At 48.5% G+C, this 23,467-nt stretch overlaps 2 protein-coding genes across 2 annotated transcripts in view; one reads left to right on the top strand and one right to left on the bottom strand.

Moving 5' to 3' along the window:
* The window catches only part of Syn1 (synapsin I), a 67,915-nt gene extending 45,075 nt beyond the window's left edge, over positions 1-22,840 (top strand). The window contains exons 5-12 of the mRNA XM_013035536.1: positions 17,496-17,558; positions 18,204-18,346; positions 18,434-18,508; positions 18,602-18,704; positions 20,481-20,627; positions 20,940-21,027; positions 21,138-21,726; positions 22,705-22,840. Coding sequence (XP_012890990.1) covers positions 17,496-17,558; positions 18,204-18,346; positions 18,434-18,508; positions 18,602-18,704; positions 20,481-20,627; positions 20,940-21,027; positions 21,138-21,726; positions 22,705-22,840 — 1,344 coding nt within the window. The remainder of the gene's footprint in view (positions 1-17,495; positions 17,559-18,203; positions 18,347-18,433; positions 18,509-18,601; positions 18,705-20,480; positions 20,628-20,939; positions 21,028-21,137; positions 21,727-22,704) is intronic.
* On the bottom strand, positions 8,428-11,943 carry Timp1 (TIMP metallopeptidase inhibitor 1). The gene is made up of 6 exons (XM_013035549.1): positions 11,867-11,943; positions 10,862-10,990; positions 9,655-9,734; positions 9,358-9,484; positions 9,024-9,148; positions 8,428-8,671 (listed from the first exon to the last, which is right to left on the bottom strand). The coding sequence occupies exons 2-6, from the start codon at positions 10,980-10,982 to the stop codon at positions 8,501-8,503; spliced, it is 624 nt and encodes a 207-aa protein (XP_012891003.1). The 5' UTR covers positions 10,983-10,990; positions 11,867-11,943; the 3' UTR covers positions 8,428-8,500.
* Positions 22,841-23,467: the final 627 nt, after the last annotated feature.

The following is a 23,467-nucleotide window of genomic DNA, read 5'->3' as shown; positions in this document are numbered from 1 at the left end:
GGTGCATGCTCTCTCCCACATACTTGAACTAAGGGCCTTGGGCTTGGCATTTTTGCTCAGGGATGGTGCTCTAGCACATAAGCTATGCCTCCATGACCAGCTTTTTGCTGGTTAATTGGAGATAAGAATCTCATGGGTTTGTATTCTAGGGCTGGCTTCCCTCCATTCTCAGACCTCAGCCTCCTGAGTAGCTAGGATTACAGAAGTGAGCCATCAGTGCCTGGCTGGCTTTATTTTCTTTTCTCTTTTCTTTTCTTTCTTTCCTTTTTTTTCCTTCCTTCCTTCCTTCGATTGGTAGCAGCTATGGTAGTACATGTCTGCAATACTCTATGCTCATGACTCTTGGCTTATGAGTTCCAGGCCAGCCTGCACTACATAGAGAAACCCTTTCTCAGAGAAAAGAAACACCTCAGGTTTTACTACCACATCCAGAGAGAATTTGTACCCTAATCCTGTTCTTTAGTATGGGTTGTACAGTGTAAATGGGATTCCCTCCTCAGATTTCACCACAACTACTGGCAGAAGAGATGTCTGAAGCTGGGGAGGAAGATTTATTCAGTCAGTATTAATAAGAGAGAAGGGTTGTTTTATAAACCCACCTCTTTTTAACATCGGATATTGGGGATATGTGTATCACTATATGAGATGATATGTTAGGAGCTGCTTTCGTAGGGCATTTTCCCAACTGGAAATATCTAAGGACAGACAGATATGTACCTGGGGATCAACCAATAAGGAGGATATAGAAAGACTTTTACATAGACCTATCGATAAGATAATTGTCATTGGTGGGTATTTGTAAATGGGAAGATTTGATAGGGGATTCATCAGTGGAAATATTGGGGCAAATATGAATGAAGAGGTTTATCATTCCTAGTGGCTGGACAATGGGGAGATAATGGAATTTGGGCAAGTTGTCATGTTAATGGGAATTATGTCATCAAAAGTTATTAATGAGCCAGTCGCTGGTGGCTTGTGCCTGTAATTCTAGCTACTCAGGAGGCTGAGATCTGAGGATTGTGTGGTTCAAAGTCAGTCCAGGCAGGAAAATCTGTCACCAGTTAATCGTCAAAAACTAGAAGTGGCACTGTGGCTCAAAGTGGTAGGGCACTAGTCTTGAGCAAAAAGAGCTCAGGGACAGCAACCAGGTCCAGAGTTCAAGCCCCATGACTGACAAAAAAGATATTAATGAACAGAAAGATTTGTCAGCCTAGGAGATGTCAATGGGTGGGTAGTTATGAAGAGAGATAGTTATGGATGAGGTCCAGATTGCTGCTGAGTATTTGTGATTTGTCAGTGGGGGTGATCAATGGGGAGAGGGCACTGAAGGTATTTCTTCATGGGGTATTTTTTCATGGAGGATTTGTCTCAACGTGAACAGGGTATTAATCAAAGGAAGGATTTTCCAAGAGCCTGGGGATTGTCATCGGTAGCCTAGGCAACATTAGAGGATTATAAAAGTAGAGATTTGTCCATGGTGAGGACTTCATAGTTGGTCATATTATCATGGTGTGGGAGGACAGTTTCCTCAGAAGTCTTTGAAAATCTTATTTTTCAGTGAAAGGATCCTTATAAAAACATCATAGGAAGTGGCGCTGTGGCACTAGTTGTAGAGTCTCACCTTGAGCTGAAGAGCGCAGGGACAGCGCCCAAGCCCAGAGTTCAAGCCCCACAACTGACCAAAAAAAAAATCATCATAAAAGGGACTGGGAATGTGGCTTAGTGGTAGAGTGCTTGCCTAGCATGACAAAGCCCTGGGTTCCATTCCTCAGCACCACATAAACAGAAAAAGCTGGAAGTAGCACTGTGGCTCAAGTGGTAGGAAGCTAGCCTTGAGCAAAAAGAAGCTCAGGGATGGTGCTCAGGCCTTGAGTTCAAGCCCAGGACTGACAAAAAAAAGAAAAGAAAAACATCAAAGAGGAAATATTAGAAGCTGGGTGTTGGTGCTCACGCCTGTTATCCTAGCTTCTCAGGAGGCAGAGATCTGAGGATCACGGTTCAAAGCTAGCCTAGGCAGAAAAGTCCTTGAGACTCTTACTTCCAATTAACCACCAGAAAACCGGAAGTGGTGCTGTGGCTCAAGTAGTAGAGCACTCGCTTTGAGGTGAAATGCTCAGGGCAACGCCCAGGCCCAGAATTAAAGCCCCACACTGACAAAGAAGAGGAGGAGGAGGAAGAAAGAAGAAGAAATATTAGCCAGGTGTCAGTGGCTCACACTTGTTATCCTAGCTGCTCAGGAAACTGAGATCTGAGGATCATGGTATGATGCTAGCCCATGAGATTCTTATCTCCAATTAACCACCAAAAAAAAAGCCAGAATTGGATCTAGGGCTTAAATGATAGAAAGACAGCCTTGAGCACAAAAACTCAGGGATAGCACTCAGGCCCTGAGTTCACCCAGGCCCCGGGAGTGGTGCGCATGCAGGCACACACACACATGGAATAGTAAAAAGAGGGGAGAGAGGGTAAAAAATAATAACAGATGGAGTTGAATATGATCAAAGTACATTATAAGCATGTAAGATTTGTAAACATTTTTTATTTTGCAATACTGGGGATTGAAATCAGTACCTTGTGTTTGCTAGGCAAACATCCTACCACTTGAGTCATTCCTCCAGTCCTTGTATGTATGGAAATATCACAGTTACAACTAATATACACTATTAAAACATGACTTGTAATAGTGTAATAATCACTATGGTTATCACTACTGTTAGATATTATATTAAATTCTATTTATTATAACTATATATAAGTGCTACATGCTTAGCACTGTTTAAGCACTTTATAGTACCTTGTATAATATACACTTGTATAAGTATGCTTTTAATTTTCTTTCTTTTTCTTTTTTGGTGTGAGTACTAGTGCACAGGCTTCAACTCAGGGCCTCACTCTCTTGATTAGCTTTGTTGCTCAAGGCTGGGACTCTACTACTTGAGTCACATCTCCATTTCTAGCTTTTTACTGGTTAATTGGACATAGGAGTCTTGGATTTGTCTACCCAGGCTGGCTTCAAAGCTCCATCTTCAGATCTCAGCCTCCAGAGTAGCTTAGGGTTATAGGCATAAGCCACTAGCATCTGATGCAGGTATGCTTTTTTGTGTTTGTGCTAGTATTGAAGCTTCAACTCAGGGCCTAAGCACTGTCCCCTAGCTTTTTCCACTCAAGGATGGTGCTCTACCACTTGAGCCGCAGCTTCATTTCCTGCTTTATGGTGGTTAATTGGAGCTCAGAGGCTCAGAGACTTCCCTGAGAGGGCTAGCTTTCAGCCTGGACACTCAGATCTCATCCTCCGGAGTAGTAGCTAGGATTACAGGTATGAGCTACCAGTTTTGGGTTTAGGCATGTTTTTTGTTTGTTTGTTTTGTTATTGTTGTTTTTGTGTTGTTGTTGATCTTTGGAGCTTGAACTCAGGACCTGGATGCTGTCCCTGAGCTCCTTTGAGCCACAGCACCACTTCCAGTTTTGTGGTGGTTAATTGAGATAAGAGTCCCATGGACTTTTCTTCCCAGGCTGGTTTTGAACCATGATTCTCAGATCTCAGCCTCCTGAGTAGTTAGGAATACAGGTGTGTGCCACCAGCACCTAGCTTCAGCGTGCTTTTTATCCCTAGTTTACAGATAGGGGATAAAAAGGACAATTTAAGGAAGTGGAACTATGGCTCACTCTGGGCACTCAAGCCCAGAGTTCAAGCCCCATGACTGACCAAAAAAAAAAAACAAAACAACAACAGGACAATTTATTTACCCAAGGGCAAAGAACTAGGACATGGCAGGGGGTAGGATTTGAGTGTGGATGATCTTTTTCCAAGGTTCACATTCTTAACACTGTCTAGAAATTAGGTCACTGTTAGTGATAATGCGTATTAACCTATTGTTATGCGGCTGGGAATGTAGCTTAGTGGCAGAGTGCTTGCCTAGCATGCATGAAGCCCTGGGTTCAATTCCTTAGTACCACATAAACAGATAAAGCCAGAAGTGGTGCTGTGACTCAAGTGCTAGAGTGCTAGCCTTAAGCAAAAAATAAAAAGCTCAGGGACAGCCTCCAGACCCTGAGTTCAAACCCCAGGACTGGCAAAAAAAAAAAAAAAAGATATTGTTGTGAGAGTCCCAAGTGTTTGCTTGTGGCTTTGTTTTGTGTTTTGCCATACTAGGGATCAAGTCCTAAGTTTGTGCACTCTAGGCAAGGGCTCTATGTCTGAGCCACACCTCCAGCCTCAGAGTTTCACGTGCTTTGACATAAAAAATACCTAATCCACAAACATTTCACAATAATCCCCTAGCCATAGCACAGACCCCTGACAGATTCTAGGTAAGGGCTATGATATTCATTTGCCTAGAGAGGAAGACTGAGACTCAGATGAAGGAAGGGTTGGTCCCCAGGACACCCACTAAACTGGACAACCCACTGGGGTGGATCCTGGCTGCACACCTCACAAGGTTGTGATGCCTACACGCATCCTCTCAGCCTGCACAGAATCTCTCCCAGAGAGGGCTGGGAAGGTGGCTCAGTGGTAGAGCGCTTGCCTTGCATGCATGAGGCCCTGGGTTCGATTCCTCAGCACCACATAAGCAAAAAGAAAAAAGCTGGAAGTGGCGCTGTGGCTCAAGTGGTAGAGCGCTAGCCTTGAGCTGAAGAGCTGAGGGACAGTGCCCAGGCCCAGAGTTCAGGCCCCACGACTGGACCAAAAAACAAACAAACAAAAAAAACAAGAATCTCTCCCAGAGAGTTGTACATGGACACACTGAAAACTTGTGCATTGTTTTCAATAGAGTATTCTAGAAGAATAATGTGGGTATGATGATCCCAGGAGTATATAGATCCTATGGGATGCTCATGCTGGGTCTGGGGGATGGGGGAAGGAGGGTAGACTTGTATGCTTTTCTGGACTAGGGTTTGGATGCAAATTCTACCCACAAGGTAGACAGGTTGACAGGAGAATGGCCTCCATGCTAGGTTATCATCCTTCCTCTGTCACTCTGTACTTTCCTTTCTTTCAGGGACCAAGAAGCTGAGGACATAGGAATGGGTTCCCAAAATCAGGGAGCCACTTAAGACAGCTGGGAGCTAATAGGAACATTTGTTGAATTTTCAGGAGCTGCTGAAGTCTTTCAGGCTTCTGAGGGAATAGTGATAATGTCACTGGGATCAGAATTGAACCTAGGTCCTTCTTCCCTTGTAGTCATGCTCATCCACAAAGGCTGACATTTGTCCTTTTTGGCAGGCAAGGTTCAGACCTTCCCAGACATAACTGATGTGTAGATGCCATCTTAAATGCCTACGTTTCCTGCTCAGGTACATGAGCACTATATGCTCAAAATCTGCCAGTCTAAGCTAGGTATAGTGGCTCAGGCCTGTAATCTTGGCAGTTGAGAAGAAGAGGCAGGAGGAACACAAAAAAAATCTGATCTGGATACTGGTGGTGGCTCATATAGGTTATCATAGCTACACAGGAAGCTGAGATCTGAGGATAATGATTTGAAGTTAGCCCAGGCAGGAAAGTACCTGAGACTCTTTTCTCCAATAAGCTACTCAGAAAAAGCCAGAAGTGGATCTGTGGCTCAAGTGGTATAGTGCTAGCCTGGAGAAAGAGTCTCAAGGATAGGGCCCAGGCCCTGAGTACAAGCCCCAAGACCAGCACGAAAAAAAATTCAGCTAATCATGATGCAGGGTATAACTTGGGCCTGAAGGAAGCTCCTAGGAATGCAGAACACCCCCCTCCCAAGACAGGACCACAGAAGACTCAGGGGTCATCCTTAGTCATCTCAAGTGACCTGAAAGAGGCCTGGTTGTTTCCTTCTGCAAATATACTACTAGTGAGCTGTACTGTAGCCCGAGGCCTAGATTCTTTTTTACTTTGTTGTTGCTATTTGTTTAGGGTTATTTTTTGTCCTTATTTTTGGTTGGATTTGTTTTGTTTTGTTGCCCAGGCTGGTATAGAATTAGGGATGTAGCCCAGGTTGACCTTGAATTCATGATCTTCCTGTCTCTGCCTCCCAAGTGTTGTAACTGGAATTGTAATCTAGAGCCCCAGACTTGTGAAATGTCACTATGTCAGGTCCAGCATCTCTTTCAAATAAAGATCTAAATAGTGGTAAAGGGCAGAGAAAGGAGGTTTATTACAGAACTGTGGATACCCAGGGGACTAAGCAAAGTATGTGCTTGAGCCTGCCTTTAGAATATATAGATGAGCTTAAGTGGGTTTGTTGTTGTTGGTTGTGGGCTTGAACTCAGGGTCTGGGTTTCCGTCCCTGCTCTCTTTTGCTCAAGTTTAGCTAGTTCCCTACCACTTTGACTCACAATGCCACTTCTGGTTTTCTGGTGGTTAACCAGAGATAAGAGTTGCAGAGACTTTCCTGCCTAGGCCATCTTTGAACTATGACCTTAGATCTCAGCCTCCTGAGTAGCTAGGATTACTGGCATGAACCACCAGTGCCCTGCTAAGCTTTAGGTTTTAATAGGGGAAGGAGGGGGGTCGAGGGGCAAAAGTGTGCCTCATCAAACAGTCTGGATCACTGGTGTTGTCCCAAGGTTAGAGGTGGTCATAGGTGGACCGCTCGGTCCTCCTCTCTGGATGATCAGGTGGAGCCTGGTCAAGATAAGAAAGGCATTGTTACTGTAAGTACTTACTTATCACAAGATGTTATCATCCTTCCTGGTCTCCAAGGTGGCTGCAAGGTGACTGCAGAAGAAAATGGCTCTGAGCAAAGGACACAGATACAAAATGGAGGCAGGGATACCAAGCTTTTCTTCTGCTTTTAGTGTACCTTTGGACATTTACAAGTCCAAGTGAGAAGCCAATATTTTATTTTTGTTACTGAGCTAGGATTACAGGTATGTGCCACCATGTACAAGTGATCTGATGGAAGGGAAATTGGGGATTATTTCCTTTACCAAAGAAGACCTGTTGGAGCCTTTTTTTTGGGGGGGGGTCCATTTGTGGGGCCTGAACTCTGGGCCTGGGCGCTGTCCCTCAGCTCTTCAGCTCAAGGCTAGCGCTCTACCACTTGAACCACAGCACCACTTCTGGCTTTTTTCTTATGGGGTGCTGAGGAATCAAACCCAGGGCCTCAGGCATGCAAGGCAAGCGCTCTACCACTGAGCCACCTTCCCAGCCCCTGGAGCCTTTTTAAAACAGACTCAGGTGAACAGAACTCTTGGGTGTTCCACTGAATACACCATTGGAAATTCTGGTTCCTAGGGTTCTCATTAGAGTCAGGATCTTTGGAGTTCTGGGAGCAGGAGGTAGGGACTGTGTGAAAGGCTGAGGGATTGAGACCCAGCTTTGGGAACTGAAAGGTCCAGAGATAGTATTTGGAGGGATTACATTTAAGTTTTATAGAAGATAAGTTCAGAAGGTAAGGGTCAGGTCTAGAGACTTCAGTATAGGAAGGAACAGCTAAGTAGAAGAGGTATAGGGTGTGGGCTCCTGTGCCTGGGTCAACCTGATTTTATATCAGGAGGAGGTGGAGGGGTGGGGAGGGGAGAAAGGCAAAGCTGAAGTACTTCCCCATCATCCTTCTTCCCTATCCCACCATTCCTACACCAACAAACCCTGGGCCATGGCTGCTCCTCCTTCTAGAATCCCTGGCTGGCACACAAAAAGGGACTTGAGTCCCCTCCCCTTAAATTCAAGTTAAAGATAACCACCTAAGGGTGGGGATAGTGACCAAGGCTGGGGCAGGGCATCCCCACAGGACCTCAGAACAAAGCCTAAGGAAAGGATAGCTGTTGGTCAAGTGACCAGGACCTTCCCAAAGACTTCCTTAAATGATGAAGTTTGTGACTAAGAGGATTTATGGTTGTGGGTTCACTTACTATCTAAAATGCCCTGGGTAATTAGGAATTAGAAATTATTATAGCAGAATGAAACCAGAAAGTAGTTGATAAATTAAAAGTGAAAATATGGGTTAACTGACCATTACTGATTCTGTAGATCATCAGTAGGAATCTAATATTGATGTTACTACCAGTGTGTCAAGTTTTGTGTGAAATATAAAACCCCAACATCTTTGTGTGTGTGTGTGCTGATACCACAGTTGAACTCAGAGCCTTGTGCTGTGGCTCAGCCTTTTTTGCTAGCAGCTAGCACTCTACCACTTGAGACATACCTCCAGTCCACCTTTTTGCTGGTGAATTGAAGAGGCTGGTGGATTTGTCTAGTGGGTTTGTCTGTCGGGCTGGCTTCAAACTTTGATCTTCAAATCTTAGCCACTTGAGTAGCTAGGATTACAGCTGTGAGCCACCAGCACCTAGCCTCAACATCATCTTGGGGTTTTTGTTGTTTTTTTGCCTTGTACATGTTAAGCAAGGGCACTGTAGTGAGCATCTGAAACCCCACACCCAATACCTTGCACCCTCTCCCATTAGTCCCAGGGTATCATTGACGAGTCTGTTCCTAGGCACTAACTACACAGAGACAGTGTCTGCTGGGTGGTACTTTTTTATTTCACCATCTGGAAGAAAGGAGAGGAAAGGTGTTGAACAGTGGGACCAGGCTTCAGGCTGTCCGGGCCCGCAGGGACTGCCAGGTACAGAGCCCTGGCTCCCGTGGCAGGCAGGCAAGGTGGCGACTCTGGAAGCCCTTCTCTGAACCCAGGAGGAGCTGGTCTGTCCACAAGCAATGAGAGTCACTTTCCAGTTTGCAGGGAATGGATGAACATGGAAATACCTGGAAGAGAAAAGAAAGGTCAGTTTGTTTTCCTTTCACTCCCTCCCCTAGAGAGAGAACTTTCCTCAGCTGGCAACATGAGCTACATACAGGAGAGTTGGAGAGAAGAAGAAAGTTCAGTGAAAAAAGCAAGCAATCCCAAGTAATCACACATAGGGCAAAGACCCAACCAAAATTTCCAAGGGAGCAGTGTCAGGTTTGGGAGAATGACAAGAGACATCAAGGACAGAGCTCGGGTTTGGAAGGCAGCTGCAAAGCCAACAAGCGCCAGAGAGGGGAAGAAACAAGCCCAGTGTTTGAGGAAGAGCCATGAGAATGAAGTCCAGGTGGAAGGCAAGGCTCAGGCACTCACTGTGCATGCCTGACAGCCAGCACTGTAGGTCTTGGTGAAGCCTCTGCGCTGAGCAGCACTCAAACTGTGCCAGGGAGCCAGGAAACTGCAGGTGGTGATGTGCAAGTACCCATTTCGCAGTTGTCCTGGGAGGGAGAGGGGAAACCAACAGGAAACTTTCAGTGAGGGGGAGGCGGGCGGCACCTGATTAGAGCCTTAGACTTGAAGACAGCGGGACAAAGTCTTGGCCCTTCCGACAGACTGAAATTGGTTTCCCTTCAGAGTGTCGCCCCCACCCGGTGGGGGGCGGCTGAGGACGTGTGGGTGTGGCTCGGGGAAGAGGGAGGGGCCTCACCAGCGATGAGAAACTCCTCGCTGCGGTTCTGGGACTCGTGGAAGTATCCGCAGACGCTCTCCATGGCTGGGGTGTAGACGTACCGGATGTCCGCGGCAAGCCCCAAGGCGTTGAATCCTTTGAACATCTGTTGACAGATGAGGGGAAAAGTCCTTTTACCGACATAATCCTCCCACTCCGTGTGCTTCCCTGAAGTCACATACCTAAATCCCGAGATCACAGACAGCTTCTTCGCTAACTGGTGAGCAGCGGCTATTTTGAGGAGGAGGGACTGTTAGGGAGGGGTATGAGGGATACCTTAGTCATCTTGATCTCATAACGCTGGTAAAAGGTGGTCTGGTTGACTTCTGCGGTCCCCACAAACTTCGCCCTTATGACTACAGAACAGCGAGGGGGAAAGGAATGAAATGAGTGACATAAGCCAATAAAAAGTCATCATAGTAGAAGCATTTATTCATTATGATGCCAACAAAGACAACACACAAAGTGGTTTATACATCTGTTCAGATTCATTGAATGCATTAAGCTTTTTTCATATCTTCATTTGTTCATTCACTCAACAAATATTTTTGGAGTGCCTTCTGTATGTCAGGCACTATGGAGTGCCAGAGAGGAACACAGCAGTGAACAAAACACAGATATCTCTTCCCTTGTGGAGCCCACACTCCCAACAGGAGGAGACAGACTAAAAATAAAGACGTAGGTGGAATGTTAGAGGATGTTAAGCATAAGTGTGGTGAGGAATTATAAAATCAGGTAAGGGGGCAGACAAAGAATCTTGGCTTGGCCAAACTTTTTAGGCTATTGAAATTTCTCCCAGGCCCACTTGTGCAACTTTCTTGTAAAATCCATATTTAGCAAAGAATCCTAAGTCAGTTTAGTGAGACCCCACACACCCATATCTGATTTCCCTCAATATCTGATGGGGCTCTTCATCCTCCACCAAGCCCACATGTTGTCTCATCACCTGGGCCTGGTTTCAGCAAGAATCCTGTTAGAGAACTTTAGCCAGAATCCCCACCTCCACGCCACCCCCACACCCCTGATGTCTCCAGTCACTGATCACTCCCTTACCTGCTCCTTGGCAGTAGAGTCCCACTTGCCCACGCTGTATTGGGAGGTGAGCCCAATCTCCCTCCCCCACTGAAAAATCTCATTGCCATGGTCCTCCTGCTTATGGGAATGGCCTTGGATAAAATCTTACTGTTTCTTCACAAGTCTCATTTAGTAATTTTTTTTCTTGGACAAAATCAGGAGTCCTAGGGAGTTAAAATTTTATGGCCGCCTCCTTATCTACATAACCTGATGGCAGGGTTTGGCAAAAACAGGGAGCAGCCAGCACACAGGCGATGAGGGGAGATTGAGAATGGCATACTCTTAGAAGCCTGAGGATGCCAGTGTGGCCAAAACAGAGAGATGCTCGAATGAGTGGAAATGTGCTGGAGATAGCTGCCACGCAAAGCTAAGCAGGTAGAGCATGTGGCCAGGGAGGGACCAGACTCACCGAGGTCAGAGTTGCAGAAGGCTGTCTGTGGGTGGGGTGGGGCACAGGTGCAGGCCCTGCTGGGGGATATCAGTGACAGTAACAGGAGCATGCCAGAGGCCAGGGGTGCAGAGGGGGTCATGGTGGCTTCTGTTGGGAAGGAAGAGTGTTAGACAGCCCCCACCCCAGCTGATCTGTAGACCCTGATAGCCTAAAGGGTTATCGAACTCAATTTGGGCATGGAGTTGGGGGATCTTAAAGGGGTTAGGGAGCTCAGAGTTTAAGGCTTAGAGAGTTGGGACAATTATTTAGGAGACTGATTGAATTGGGAAATTATAGGGTTGTGGAAGTTGGTGAATAGGGACTGCTGGGAAGTTTGAGAAGTTTGAGCGTTTAAGGGAGTTGGGAGTGTCTGAAAGCTGAGGAGTTTATGGTTGAGAAATCTGATGTCTGGGAGCCTAGAGAAGTCTGGGGAAGGTCAGGAGTTTAGAGTCTGTGCCTATTAAGAGACAGAGGTCCTGGAGGAAATTTAGGAAGATTGAGGAAATCTTAGGAGATTGTGGGGTCAGGAGCTGGGGAAGTTGGGAGTTAAGGGATTTGGGAAGTTTAAGGCAAAGGGGCAGCTTGAGGGATTTGAGACCAAAGGAAGTTTTGAGATTTAGGGAGTTGGAAATTGAGGAGTTTAGGGAGAGGGAGTTTAGGAGCTTCAGAAGGGCTGCAGTGGGAACTGGAGGGGGGGCCAAGGAATGAGAGGGGTTGACAAGTTGGGAGCCCTTGGTAGTATAGAGAAGTCATGGTGGTGACTGGAGATGGATGATAGGAGCTCCAGGGAGTTTAGAGTCAGGTTGGGATGGGAGTATTCCATTTCTCCCCTTTTATCTGTCCCCCCCCCCCTCGGTGAGACCAGAATCCTGGTGCCCACAGGAAGTCTGTGCAGGCTGGCATCTGGCAAAAGACTTGGATGGGTCTGGAGGCTGGCGCACAGACTCCATCCTCAGCCTGGCCAGGACACGGGGCCCCGCTTACCGCTGTGTCTCTCTAGGCTCCTGATCTGCGGCGATGGCGGCAGGGCCTGAGCGGTGGAGAATAAATGTCCACGCGAGGGGCGGGGTTGGCGCGGAAATCACAGCCTCCAGGCTTCCAGGATGCATTACTCATCCCTAGCCCAGGCCTAGGGGCGGGCCGAGGGTTGCCCAAAGAAGATACACCCTCCCCCGCCTGCGTCGCCGCTGCTGCCCCCTCCTCCTCCCCCTCCACGTCGTCGCAAACATTCCTTCCCGCAGCCTCAAAGCAGCTGCAGGCAGCCGGAGCCGAGCCGAAAATCTGCCAAATCTCTCCCATCCCACATACCCCAAGGTTCTCATGCCTGAAGCCCGAATTAGTTCAGTCCTCAGACGTTTACTGTGCATCTACTGTGTGCCAAGCCCTCAAGAATCACTTTCCTGTTATGTCTGACTTTCTGGTGAGGGGTGGCAGAAGGGAAACTGAAGAAAAGCAATGGAAGGACAGCAGGCAAGTCAAAAACGCTGTAGGGACACACCAAGAGGTTATGCGGCTTATCCAAGATCACAGAGTTAACAAATGGCAGAACTGGAACTGGAATGAAGGCGGCCTGGAACTAGAGGCACAGTAATATCTGTTCTTAAAAGCAACAAGAACCTGAAGATGTGGGTTAGAAGAAGGGTGCATGTGTGAATGGATCCGGAGTTCCATTCCCTGTGCCATTGGGTGAAACACACACACACACACACACACACACACACACACACACACACCACACAGAGGCAAATAGCCAACATTTATATGTCACTGGCTGTGTACCAAGTACTTGATATAATTTACCTCCCTTAAAAGCTTACAGCAAGCCTCTGAGGTGGGAACCAGGAGAAAATGAGCCATAGAACTAAAGAACTTTCCCAGGGTCACAGGATATGGCTGAGATTCAAACGTAGGCTCCCAGGCCCTGGGATTCTAACCCATGCTTGGCACAATCCTAGCAAGTTTGGAATGGTGGGGGTGAGCATTAGTGAGCACAGAAAGTGGGGGGGTGAATGGTGGTAAAAGCTAGTGAGTCAGTAGAAAAACCAATCCCCACCCCATCCTGCCCTACCCCTTCCCCACCAACCATCCCACGCCCCTATTTGAGGATAGGATGAGGCAACCCCTGCCCACCAGCTTCCTGATGATGCAGGAAGATTCCCTGGGGTCTTGGGGATGGGTTCTGAGGGCTGATTAACAGCCTCGGTTAATTCAGGGATGACAGAACAACAATAATGATGATGATAGTGATGACAGCAGCCACTTATTGAGCACTTACTGTGTACGGTGAGCTTAGGTCTTTGTATAAATTATCTCAGTAACTCTCTATTATCCCCTTGCTAATTAAGCTTGATTAACTTAGGAAGGTTAGCTCAATAACCGCAGCAGAATAAAAACCACCTCCGGAGACCAGCAGCTTAACTGTGTACCAAGCACTGTTTTAAAGGGTTTTTTTTGATTTGTTTTGTTGGTCATGGGGCTTGAACTCAGGGACTAGGTGCTGTCCCTTAGCTCTTCAGCTCAAGGTGAGTGCTCTACTACTTGAGCCACAGTGCCACTTCTGGTTCTCTAGTGGTTTATTGGAGATAAGAATCTCATGGAAGCCCGGTGGTGGCTCACGCCTGTAATCCTAGCTACTCAGGAGGCTGAGATCTGAGGATCATGGTTCAAAGCCAGCCCAGGCAGGAAAGTCCGTGAGACTCTGATCTCCAATAAACCATCAGAAAACCGGAAGTGGCGCTGTAGCTCCAGTGGTAGAGCGCTAGCCTTGAGCTGAAGAGCTGAGGGACAGCGCTCAGGCCCAGCGTTCAAGCCCCACGACCGACAAAAAAAAAAAAAAAAGAATCTCATGTACTTTCCTGCCTAGCTTTAAACCTAGATCCTCAGATCTCAGCCTCCTAAGGATTATAGGCATAAGCCACCGATGCCAGGCTTGTTCTAAAGTTTTTATGTACACATAACTCCCCCCCCCCATTCAAGGCTAGCACCTGGTAGGGCTGGCTTCAAACCAGGATCGTCAGATCTCAGCCTCCTGAGTAGCTAGGATTATCAGGCTTGAGCCATCAGTGCCCAGGTTCACATTATTTCTTTCAATCTAAAGAACTTCCTTATCAGTCGGGTGCCAGTAGCTCATGCCTGTAATCCTAGCTACTCAGGAAGCTGAGATCTGAGGATTGCAGTTCAAAGCCAGCCCAGGCAAGAAAGTCCGTGAAACTCTTATCTCCAATAAACCACCAGAAAACCCGAAGTGACACTGTAGCTCCAGTGGTAGAGCGCTAACCTTGAGCTGAAGAGCTGAGGGACAGTGCTCAGGCCCAGAGTTCAAGCCCCAGGACCAACAACAACAACAAAAAAAAGAACTTCCTTATCCTTGTTTATTAAAGTTAGCTATTGAAAAGATGTTAAACTGGTAGTGGTGGAAATGGTGGTGGTTGTGGTGATGATGGTACCCAACACTCTTTTTCTGGTGGTACTAGAGTTTGAACTCAGGGCCTTGTGCTTGTGTTATTACTTGAGCCATGCCCTTAACTCAGTCTCCAACACTTTTTTTTGCCAGTCCTGGGGCTTGAATTCACGGCCTGAATGCTGTTCCTGAGCTTCATTTGCTCAAGGTTAGCACTCTACCACTCAAGCCACAGTGCCACTTCCAGCTTTTTCTGTGTATGTGGTACTGAGAAATTGAACCCAGGGCTTCATGCATGTTAGGCAAGCACTCTACCACTAAGCCACATTCCCAGCCCAGCCCCCAACATTTTTTAAAGACAAGTTTACTGAGGTTTTGCCAGATAGTGAGCTAAGAGGGGTTCCCCCCCCAAAAGAAAATGTCTGACTTATTCCTCACAACATCCCTGTGAGTTTATCTGATGAGGAAACGGACACAAAGTGGTTGAAAGACCTGTCCAGGAATGAGAGTGAAGAAATTACTATTAGAGGACTAAAGAGGGAAAAAAGGAACGAAGAAACCAAGAATTTCTAGTAGCTGATTGTGAAAGTGGGGAGTGAGAGTGAGTGAAACAGGGTGCTGAGTAACGGAGTGGCGGGACTGAAGGAGAAGTGAGGACAGGGAAAGTCCTGTCCTGACCCTGCTTCTGACGCCAGCTCTTTAACTCTGAAACTTGACTCAGCACACAGTTTGCTGCGTGTTTATATGTGAGGAGTAGTGTGGAGGGGGTCAGCTGTTTCACAGATCGTGTGTGTGTGTGTGTGTGTGTGTATGTGTGTGTGTGTGTGCGTGTGCGTGTGTGTGTGTGTCCTGGAGCTTGAACTCATGACCTGGGAGCTGTCTCTGATCTCTTTTTTTTTTTAATCTCAAAGCTAGCACTCTACCACTTGAGCCATAGCTCCACTTGCAGCTTTTTAGTGGTTAATTGGACATAAAAGTCTTACAGACTTTCCTGAGTTGGCTGATTTTGAACTGTGATCCTCAGATCTCAGCCTCCTATGCCTGCCTTGTTTTGAAACAGGGTTGGTGTGGGCTTCCGAGATGGTGTCTAGGCCTGTGACCACCTAGTGAGCTTAATAGGTATGGAGGGCCTATGGGGACCAGCTATCATGTGCAGAGCAAACACCTGAAGATTGTATCCTGCACCAAGTGTTTGGGCTTGATTGGGCTCTTTGTACAGATCAGAAACTGAGGCCCACAGAGGGGTTAAGCTATGATCATGTGAGAGCCTTAGGATCCTGGTAGGGGAGCTTTGGAAGAGGATAGGCCCAAATTCAAGCCTGGGATTATCCAAGAGATCTGGTGAAGGGATCATGGTACGCACACATTTACACGTACTGAACATTGTTTCCACTTGGCTTTATGAAAAGCTGGACCTAGCTGAGGTGTAGCTCAACGATAGAGCTCATGCCTAGTGTGACAAAACTCTGAGACCCATCTCTAACACTGAAAAGAAAAACCTAGAAAGCTTGGAAAATTAGAGTGGGCAATCATGTGTGCCCACAGGTCTGTGGTGAATGCCTGCTCTGGGAAAGGCATGCATGCCTAGCTGTGTTCTGTCTGTTCCTGAGAATCTGTTTGTGCCTGAGTATTGTGCTAAGGATGCTTTGGTCCCTTGTGCGTTGTGGGGATGCTTGAGTGGAATGTCACTATTTCCCTGGCATGCTGCCCAGACAACCTCCTTCACCCCAACCAGTCCCCAAACCATGCCTTTCAGCAACACTTTCCTCCCCATAAAGCAAGTCATTTAGGAAATGAAGAAGGGAAAGGGGAGTATAGAGGGTCAAACCTGAAGGTCAATGGATCACCTTGAGTATCTGGGCTTCTTGTGCCTGTTGGGAACTGCCACCATCCCAGCAGCCTGGGGAATACTACCTTTCTACCCTGCTCTAACAAGTTCTCTCTAACTTGACAGAGTTATGGGAGACTGAAAGTCTTTTCTCCTGAGTGTGTGTGTGTGTGTGTGTGTGTGTGTGTTGTGTATAGTTAGGAGAGCTGTGGTAATCTCTGCTTATGTGTATGTCTCTCTGTGTTATGCATACAGCAAGGCATGCTGTGTGCGTGTGTCTATATGTGCATTTTGTCTGCCCAGGTATGTGGGGCAGGCTCGAGTGATGAGGTTATGGTTATGGAGAATACCTAAAAAGTATGTATGTCTTGTGTAGTCCCTTCTGTTGGTTGTGCATATGCCTAGGAGTGTTGCAAGTTTACCTTGGAGTGTTGAGTATGTGTCCAGTTCTGTTTTGTGTGTTACAAAGGTGATTTTTTACTTTGCATGTCCCTCAGACAGTTATGTGTCTTTAGAGGAGGGGAGGGAGGCTATGTGTGTGGGCTCCAAAGTGCTGATTTTGTATCTAAGAGTATGGATTGTGTACTGCCTCGGAGTGCTAGCTTCTGTCCCCAGCTGTTAGCACATAGTTGGTGTGCTTTGAGCACGTGTCAGTTGTCCATCTCAACATGCATGGACATATCTGGTTTAGCTGGGCAGATCTGAGTTTTGCGGATTTGTGTGTGTGTGTGTGTGTGTGTGTGTGTGTGTGTGTGTGTGTGTGTGTTCCATACAAGGCTTGGCTGAAAGGTCTGTTGCTACATACTAACCACCACACCCCCATACACACACTCACTTTTGCTATCATCCATTCACTGTAAAAACAAACTTTCTCTTTTCTGGAAAGTCCCCCACCCTCATTCCATGCCTCTGCCTGGGAAAGCAGGGGCGGGAAGTTTGGCACTGAGAGTGGAGGAAGGGACATGCAGATAGGGCTGGGGTTGTATTCTGGGCTTGGGTTCTGGGTTTGGAGATGCTGTGTGACTCCCAGCAGCTGTCTGCCTTTTCTGCAAAATGGGTCCTAGTGTGGCTCATTCTGAATGGGGTCACTGGCATCTCTCTTCCTCTTTTGTGTATGTGTGTATGGAGGTCCTGGGGCTTGAACTTAGGGCTTGGGTACTGTCCCTGAGCTTTGTACTCAAGGCCAGTGCTCTAAGTTTTTTGGTGTTCAATTGGAAATAAGAGTCTCATGGATTTTACTGTCTGGGCTGGCTTTAAACCGCAATCCTCAGATCTCAGCCTTCTGAGTGGCTAGGATTACAGGCGTGAGCCACCAGCACCCAGCACCTCTCTCATTCTTGGTAGTCAGCACTGCAGCCTTACCATGCTGCCTTTGTCCCCACCAGCTCAGCAGCACAACATACCCTGTGGTCGTAAAGATGGGGCATGCCCACTCTGGGATGGGCAAGGTGAGTCCCCAGCTGGAGGGCAGGCATGCATGTGGGCATTTGTGAATGCATGCTTCTGGCCCTGGTGTGTATAGTGGTAAGTGGTTTTGTGTTCAATGCATGCCAGTAATTCTGTTTGACAGTATGTCCTGGGATGTCTTCCTCTATTCAACTAATTTAGCTAGCCCATTTTTCTATCATGCTTTCAGCCACTTTTGTGTCCTTTTATTGTGCTGATGTGTCTGATATTGAGCCTGTGTGTATGTGCATGCCTGTGTGCTGAATATGCACTGTGTCACCTTTTATGTTGCAGGGTCTTGGGGGTCCGGTATGCTTTCCATCCAGCTGATTTTGTCTGTGTGTATGTGGCAAGCTGACTTGGCATTTGTAAGTCTGAGTGTGTCCTAGCCTCTCTATGCCTGTTTTTTTTTGGGGGGAGGGGTGAGTCCTGTGGTCCCGTGTATGTGTCCCATGTGCAGTTTTTTCACAACTGTATTAAAATGGGCATTACACGTTCAAAATGGACAACACAATGGTTGTAGTATGCTCAAATACGCTGCTGGCTTTGTGTTTGTGTGCAGCATCTGCCACACTGTATGCTTGAGTACCTGTGTGTCATGTGTACATACCCCTCCCGGTGCCTGATCCTCTCCCCTATGCATATAGGTCAAGGTGGACAACCAGCATGACTTCCAGGACATTGCAAGTGTGGTGGCACTGACCAAGACATATGCCACTGCCGAGCCCTTTATTGATGCCAAATATGATGTGCGTGTCCAGAAGATTGGGCAGAACTACAAGGCCTACATGTAAGTGGAAAGACTAGGGCCTAGGAGGTTTCCTGCCCTGCCTCCCACATCTCAGCCCTCCTAAACCTCTTCCTCCTTGTTCCCCAGGAGGACGTCAGTGTCAGGGAACTGGAAGACCAACACTGGTTCTGCGATGCTTGAGCAGATTGCCATGTCAGACAGGTGAGGGATTCACACTTGGGAAAGGAGGAGGAGGATAGGAAAGTGGCTACCTTGGCAAGGTACTGACAGGCTGCACTGCTCTTGTCTTGGCAGGTACAAGCTGTGGGTGGACACATGTTCGGAGATTTTTGGGGGACTGGACATCTGTGCAGTGGAAGCTCTGCACGGCAAGGATGGAAGGGACCACATCATTGAGGTGGGGGCAGCCAGGGACGGGTGGGGCAGCAACATTCTAAATTGGGCAGCACCTGTCACACAGAAAGTCCTCAGTGAATGGCAGTGTGCTCTAGTAAACTGTAAAGTTGTTTGGTGAACTGGGATATCCCGAACTAATGGCAAAACCGTAAACTCTAGTTGGGCTCTGTGAACTTGGACACCCTTCACAAATGGCAAAAATACTTGTCAAGATATAAAGTGCTCAGTGAATGGAGACACCTTGGTAAATGGCAAAGCAGTTAGTTACCTTTCAAGTATCCTGTGAACTGAGCCAATAGAGAAGTACTGTGGTTTATGTTTGTTTGTTTTCATGCCAATATTGGGCCTTGAACTCAGGGCCTAGATATTTTTTCCTTAAGGCAGGTGCTCTACCACTTGAGCCACAACTCCACTTCTGGCTTTTTTTGTCAGTCATGGGTCTTGAACTCTGGGCCCAGGCACTGTCCCTCAGCTCTTCAGCTCAAGGCTAGCAACCTACCACTTGAGCCACAGTGCCACTTCCAGTTTTCTGGTGCTTTACTGAAGAGTCTCATGGATGTTCCTGCCTAGGCTGGCTTTGAACTGCGATCTTCAGATCTCAGCATCCTATATAGCTAGGATTACAGGCATGCCACCGGCACCTGGCTTATTTCTGGCTTTTTTTTTTTGGGGGGGGGTCGGTCATGAGTCTTTTACTCTGGGTTTGGGCGCTGTCCCTGCACTTCAGCTCAAGGCAAGTGCTCTACTGCTTGAGCCACAGTGACACTTCCAGTTTTCTAGTGGTTTATTGGAGATAAAAGTCTCATGGACTTAACTGCCCAGGCTGGCTTTGAACCATGATCCTCAGATCTTGACCTCCTGAGTAGCTAGGGTTATAGGTGTGAACTGCCAGTGCCGGGCATGCTCGGCTCAATTCTGGCTTTTTGATGGCTAGTTGGAGATAAGAATCTCATGGACTTTCCTGCTTGGGCTGGCTTTGAACATTAATCCTCAGATCTCTGCCTCTTAAATACTTAGGATTATGGGTGTAAGCCACTGGCACCAAACAATAGTGAAGCACTTTGGAAAGGACAAAATGCCTACCTGGAAAACTCTAAAGCTGAGACCAGCAAACATTTTCTGTGAAGGACTAGACAGTGGATGTTTTAGGCTTTGTGGGCACTATAGTCTCCGTTGGATTGGCTCAACTCAGAAAGTAGCCATAGGCAAGATGTAAAATCCTAAATGTGGCTGTATGTATGGATACAACTTGTGTGTTTCTGTCTAAAACCTTCGTTTATGGGCACTGAAATTTAAATTCCATATAATTTTATCTGCCATGAAATATTTTTTCAAACCATTAAAAGGTATCAGCCAAGCACAACTAGCTCACACCTGTAATGCTAGCTACTCAGGAGGCTGTAATCTGAAGATCATGGTTCCAAGCCAGCTCAGGCAGAAAAGTCCCACATGAGACTCCCTATCTCCAATTAACCACTCAAAAACAGGAAGTAGAGCTGTGGCTCAAAGTGGTAGAGTGCTAGCCTTGAACAAAAGAGCTGAGGGATAGAACCCAGGCCCAGAGTTCAAGTCCCACGAGGAAAAAGTCAATTCTTAAGTGATCTGGTCCTTGTCACAGACAAGCCTTCTTCGAAGTACACAACCAATATACCTCTTTGGAACCAGACCTCACTTCCTGCAAGTGTCCATGCCTTTGGTCAAGTGAATACATGGTGTCATTGTGACCTCCTATGTCCTTTCTGCCTCTTCTCTCACTGGCCTCCCTTTCCTCCCCCAGGTGGTGGGCTCCTCCATGCCACTCATTGGTGACCACCAGGATGAAGACAAGCAGCTCATCGTGGAGCTTGTGGTCAGCAAGATGGCCCAGGCCCTGCCCAGACAGCGGCAAAGGGATGCTTCCCCTGGCAGGGGCTCCCACAGCCAGGTCAGGCCCTTGGTAATGAGTAGTGGCAAGGAGACCAGCCTTTGGTCAAGCATGGGCCATATACCAGATACTCAGTAGGCTACCAGCATCACCTATGGCCTCAATTGCCAATTGTTTAAAGCAATGATACATGCCTGCAGCTCTGTCCTCCACCTGAGTGTGGATGAGGGGGAGGATTCAGCCCCACATCCCTTCAGCTGCCCACAAAAGGGGCAACACCCAGTACACAGGGAATGAGGGCCATTCTGATTGGATGGTGTACTATGGCTGGTAACTATTTTTAACCTGTCCTTTTCCACTCCTCTGCCGCAGACTCAGTCCCCAGGGGCCCTGCCCTTGGGCCGCCAGACCTCCCAGCAGCCTGTGGGGCCTCCAGCTCAGCAACGACCCCCGCCTCAGGGTAAGTGACAGGAAGCTTTCTACAGCCTCCTGGCTTTCTCTGCCCCCAACCTTCTCCAGTTAGATGATCGCTCACTCCCTCTTACTTGTTCTTTCTTCTCTGTCCACCAGGAGGCCCTCCACAGCCAGGCCCGGGACCCCAACGCCAGGGACCCCCACTGCAGCAGCGCCCGCCCCCACAGGGCCAGCAGCACCTTACTGGCCTTGGACCCCCAGCTGGCAGCCCTGTGCCCCAGCGCCTACCGAGTCCCACCTCTGCGCCCCAGCAGCCTGCGTCACAGGCCGCACCAATGACCCAGGGGCAAGGCCGCCAATCCCGTCCAGTGGCAGGAGGCCCTGGGGCGCCTCCTACAGCCCGGCCGCCTGCTTCTCCATCTCCCCAGCGCCAGGCGCCTCCACAGGCTACCCGTCAGACATCGGTCTCTGGCCCGGCTCCGCCAAAAGCCACTGGGGCCCCACAAGCTGGGCAGCAGCGTCAGGGCCCTCCTCAGAAACCCCCAGGCCCCGCAGGCCCCACACGCCAGGCTAGCCAGGCAGGTCCCGGACCTCGCACCGGGCCACCCACCACGCAGCAGCCCCGGCCCAGCGGCCCAGGTCCTGCTGGACGACCTGCCAAGCCACAGCTGGCCCAGAAACCGAGCCAGGATGTACCACCACCCGCCACCGCCGCTGCCGGGGGTCCCCCGCACCCCCAGCTCAAGTAAGGAGGGCCCTACAGCAGCCTTCTCCTTGCTGCTCACAAAGCGGGTTCCCGGCCTGGTAGGGCAGCCCTAGCATCACTACTCAGGTCCTTCCCAACAGAGAACCCTGCAGCCTAAGCCAAGCCCCTCCTCCTGGATGGCACTCCTCCTCTCCACCTACATCCTTGTCTCCATCCTGGGATTTGATGCCAGATCCCAGACACTTTCGATTCACCTTCCTCCACCCGTTTCACAACAGGCCCTGGGAAAGTCCCCAATTCCAGGCCCATAGTCCGTGCCTGACAGACCCGTCTCCAGCACCTCCCTGCCCAGCCCGACTCAGGCTTTCCTGTCAAACTTGCCCTTGCCCTCCCTACTCCTCCCAGCCCATCCCTGAAATGTGTCTGGCCTTGTCACTCCATTCTTCCCAGACAATCCTTTCCAGAACAGCCTAGGCAACTTTTTGGTCTATCCCCCAATTTCTCCTGGCCCAACTATCTGCCCCTCCATCATCCTCCCAGCCTCCTCTGGGTCTATCCCACCCAACCCCAACTCCAAAGTCCTACTTGCCCCCACCCAACTGCTTCCCTTTAAACTGACTGGCCCCTACCAGCCTGTCCTTGGCCCAAGTCCCTCAGTCTCTTCTAGAATCCTTACCTTTAGACTGGAAATCTCCTTCATCTTCCTCTGTACATCAAACAAACCTAGACTTGGGCCAGGGATCTTTCCATTAATCCTACCCTTCTTCATTTTGCACCAGTCTTCCCAGCAGTGCTGTTTCAGCTCCCTAGTCCCGGGCCCAATCTGTTCCAAAGTTCTCCCAGCCTAGAGAACCATAAGGGCCCCAGGCCCAAAGTGGTGGGTGGGAAGGTCACAGGCAGAGCCCCAGGATCAGAGGGGCAGGGCTGGGGCCGGGCCTGGGGTAACATTGTGTTTCTCTCCCTTCCTCCCTTCCTCTTTCCCCCTTCCTCCCATGCCTCCACCTTGTCTCTCTCTAGCAAATCCCAGTCTCTGACCAATGCCTTCAACCTTCCAGAGCCAGCCCCGCCCAGGCCCAGCCTTAGCCAGGATGAGGTGAAAGCTGAGACCATCCGCAGCCTGAGGAAGTCTTTCGCCAGCCTCTTCTCCGACTGACACCCCATCCCAAGAACCCCTAAGTCCCTGGGCAACCCTCTCTGGGCCCTGAATCCATTTCTGTTTGGGATCTTCAAATCCCTTGAGAACCATTCTCCTGGTTCTACATCATCCCACTTCTCATTCCTCAAGATGCCCAAGTCCCTTGAGAAACCCCATCCTAAATCCAGGTCTCACATCTGGGATCCCCAAATCCTTTAGAGCTCTGTTCCTGGTCACCTCAAGATCTACAGTTTTAGGCCCTGAAAATTCCTGAACACCTCTATTCCTGGTAACCCTAAAAGAGTACTTCCTTCCTGGAACCTCTCCAATACCAGGCAACCTGTTTCTGGCCCTAAACACCATTGAATCCCCTCCTGGAGCCCTGAAATTCCTGGAAAACCCTACTCCTGGTCCTGAATCTTTCCGACACACTTTGTTCCTAATCAAAAAATTCCAATGCTGCAAGAAACCCCTACCTTTCAGCCATTTTCCATGTGAGCTCCATCTCTCTAGTGTTCACATTCTCACATGCCATCCACCACCCAGCTCTATAAGGATTTACCTTCACTGCTCCCCTCAATTCCACTTGGGAGCTCCCCCTACTTCTAGGACCCCTCAGTTCCCCCCAGGGATCCCTCCCCAGTT

The sequence above is a fragment of the Dipodomys ordii genome, unplaced genomic scaffold (genome assembly GCF_000151885.1).
Source record: "Dipodomys ordii isolate 6190 unplaced genomic scaffold, Dord_2.0 Scaffold215, whole genome shotgun sequence".
In the NCBI taxonomy this organism is placed as follows: Eukaryota; Metazoa; Chordata; class Mammalia; order Rodentia; family Heteromyidae; genus Dipodomys; species Dipodomys ordii.
The sequence above is the reverse complement of the archived record's forward strand: the minus strand, read 5'-3'. Positions and strand labels throughout refer to the sequence as shown.

What these genes read in the sequence shown, in the direction of transcription:
- Timp1 (XM_013035549.1), bottom strand. Translation starts at nt 10,982, where the DNA reads ATGACCCCCTCTGCACCCCTGGCCTCTGGCATGCTCCTGTTACTGTCA. An exon ending in CTTCTGCAACTCTGACCTCG is followed by an intron (nt 9,735 to 10,861) that starts GTGAGTCTGGTC and finishes GCTGTTCTGTAG; the next exon opens with TCATAAGGGCGAAGTTTGTG. An exon ending in ATGAGATCAAGATGACTAAG is followed by an intron (nt 9,485 to 9,654) that starts GTATCCCTCATA and finishes ATCTGTCAACAG; the next exon opens with ATGTTCAAAGGATTCAACGC.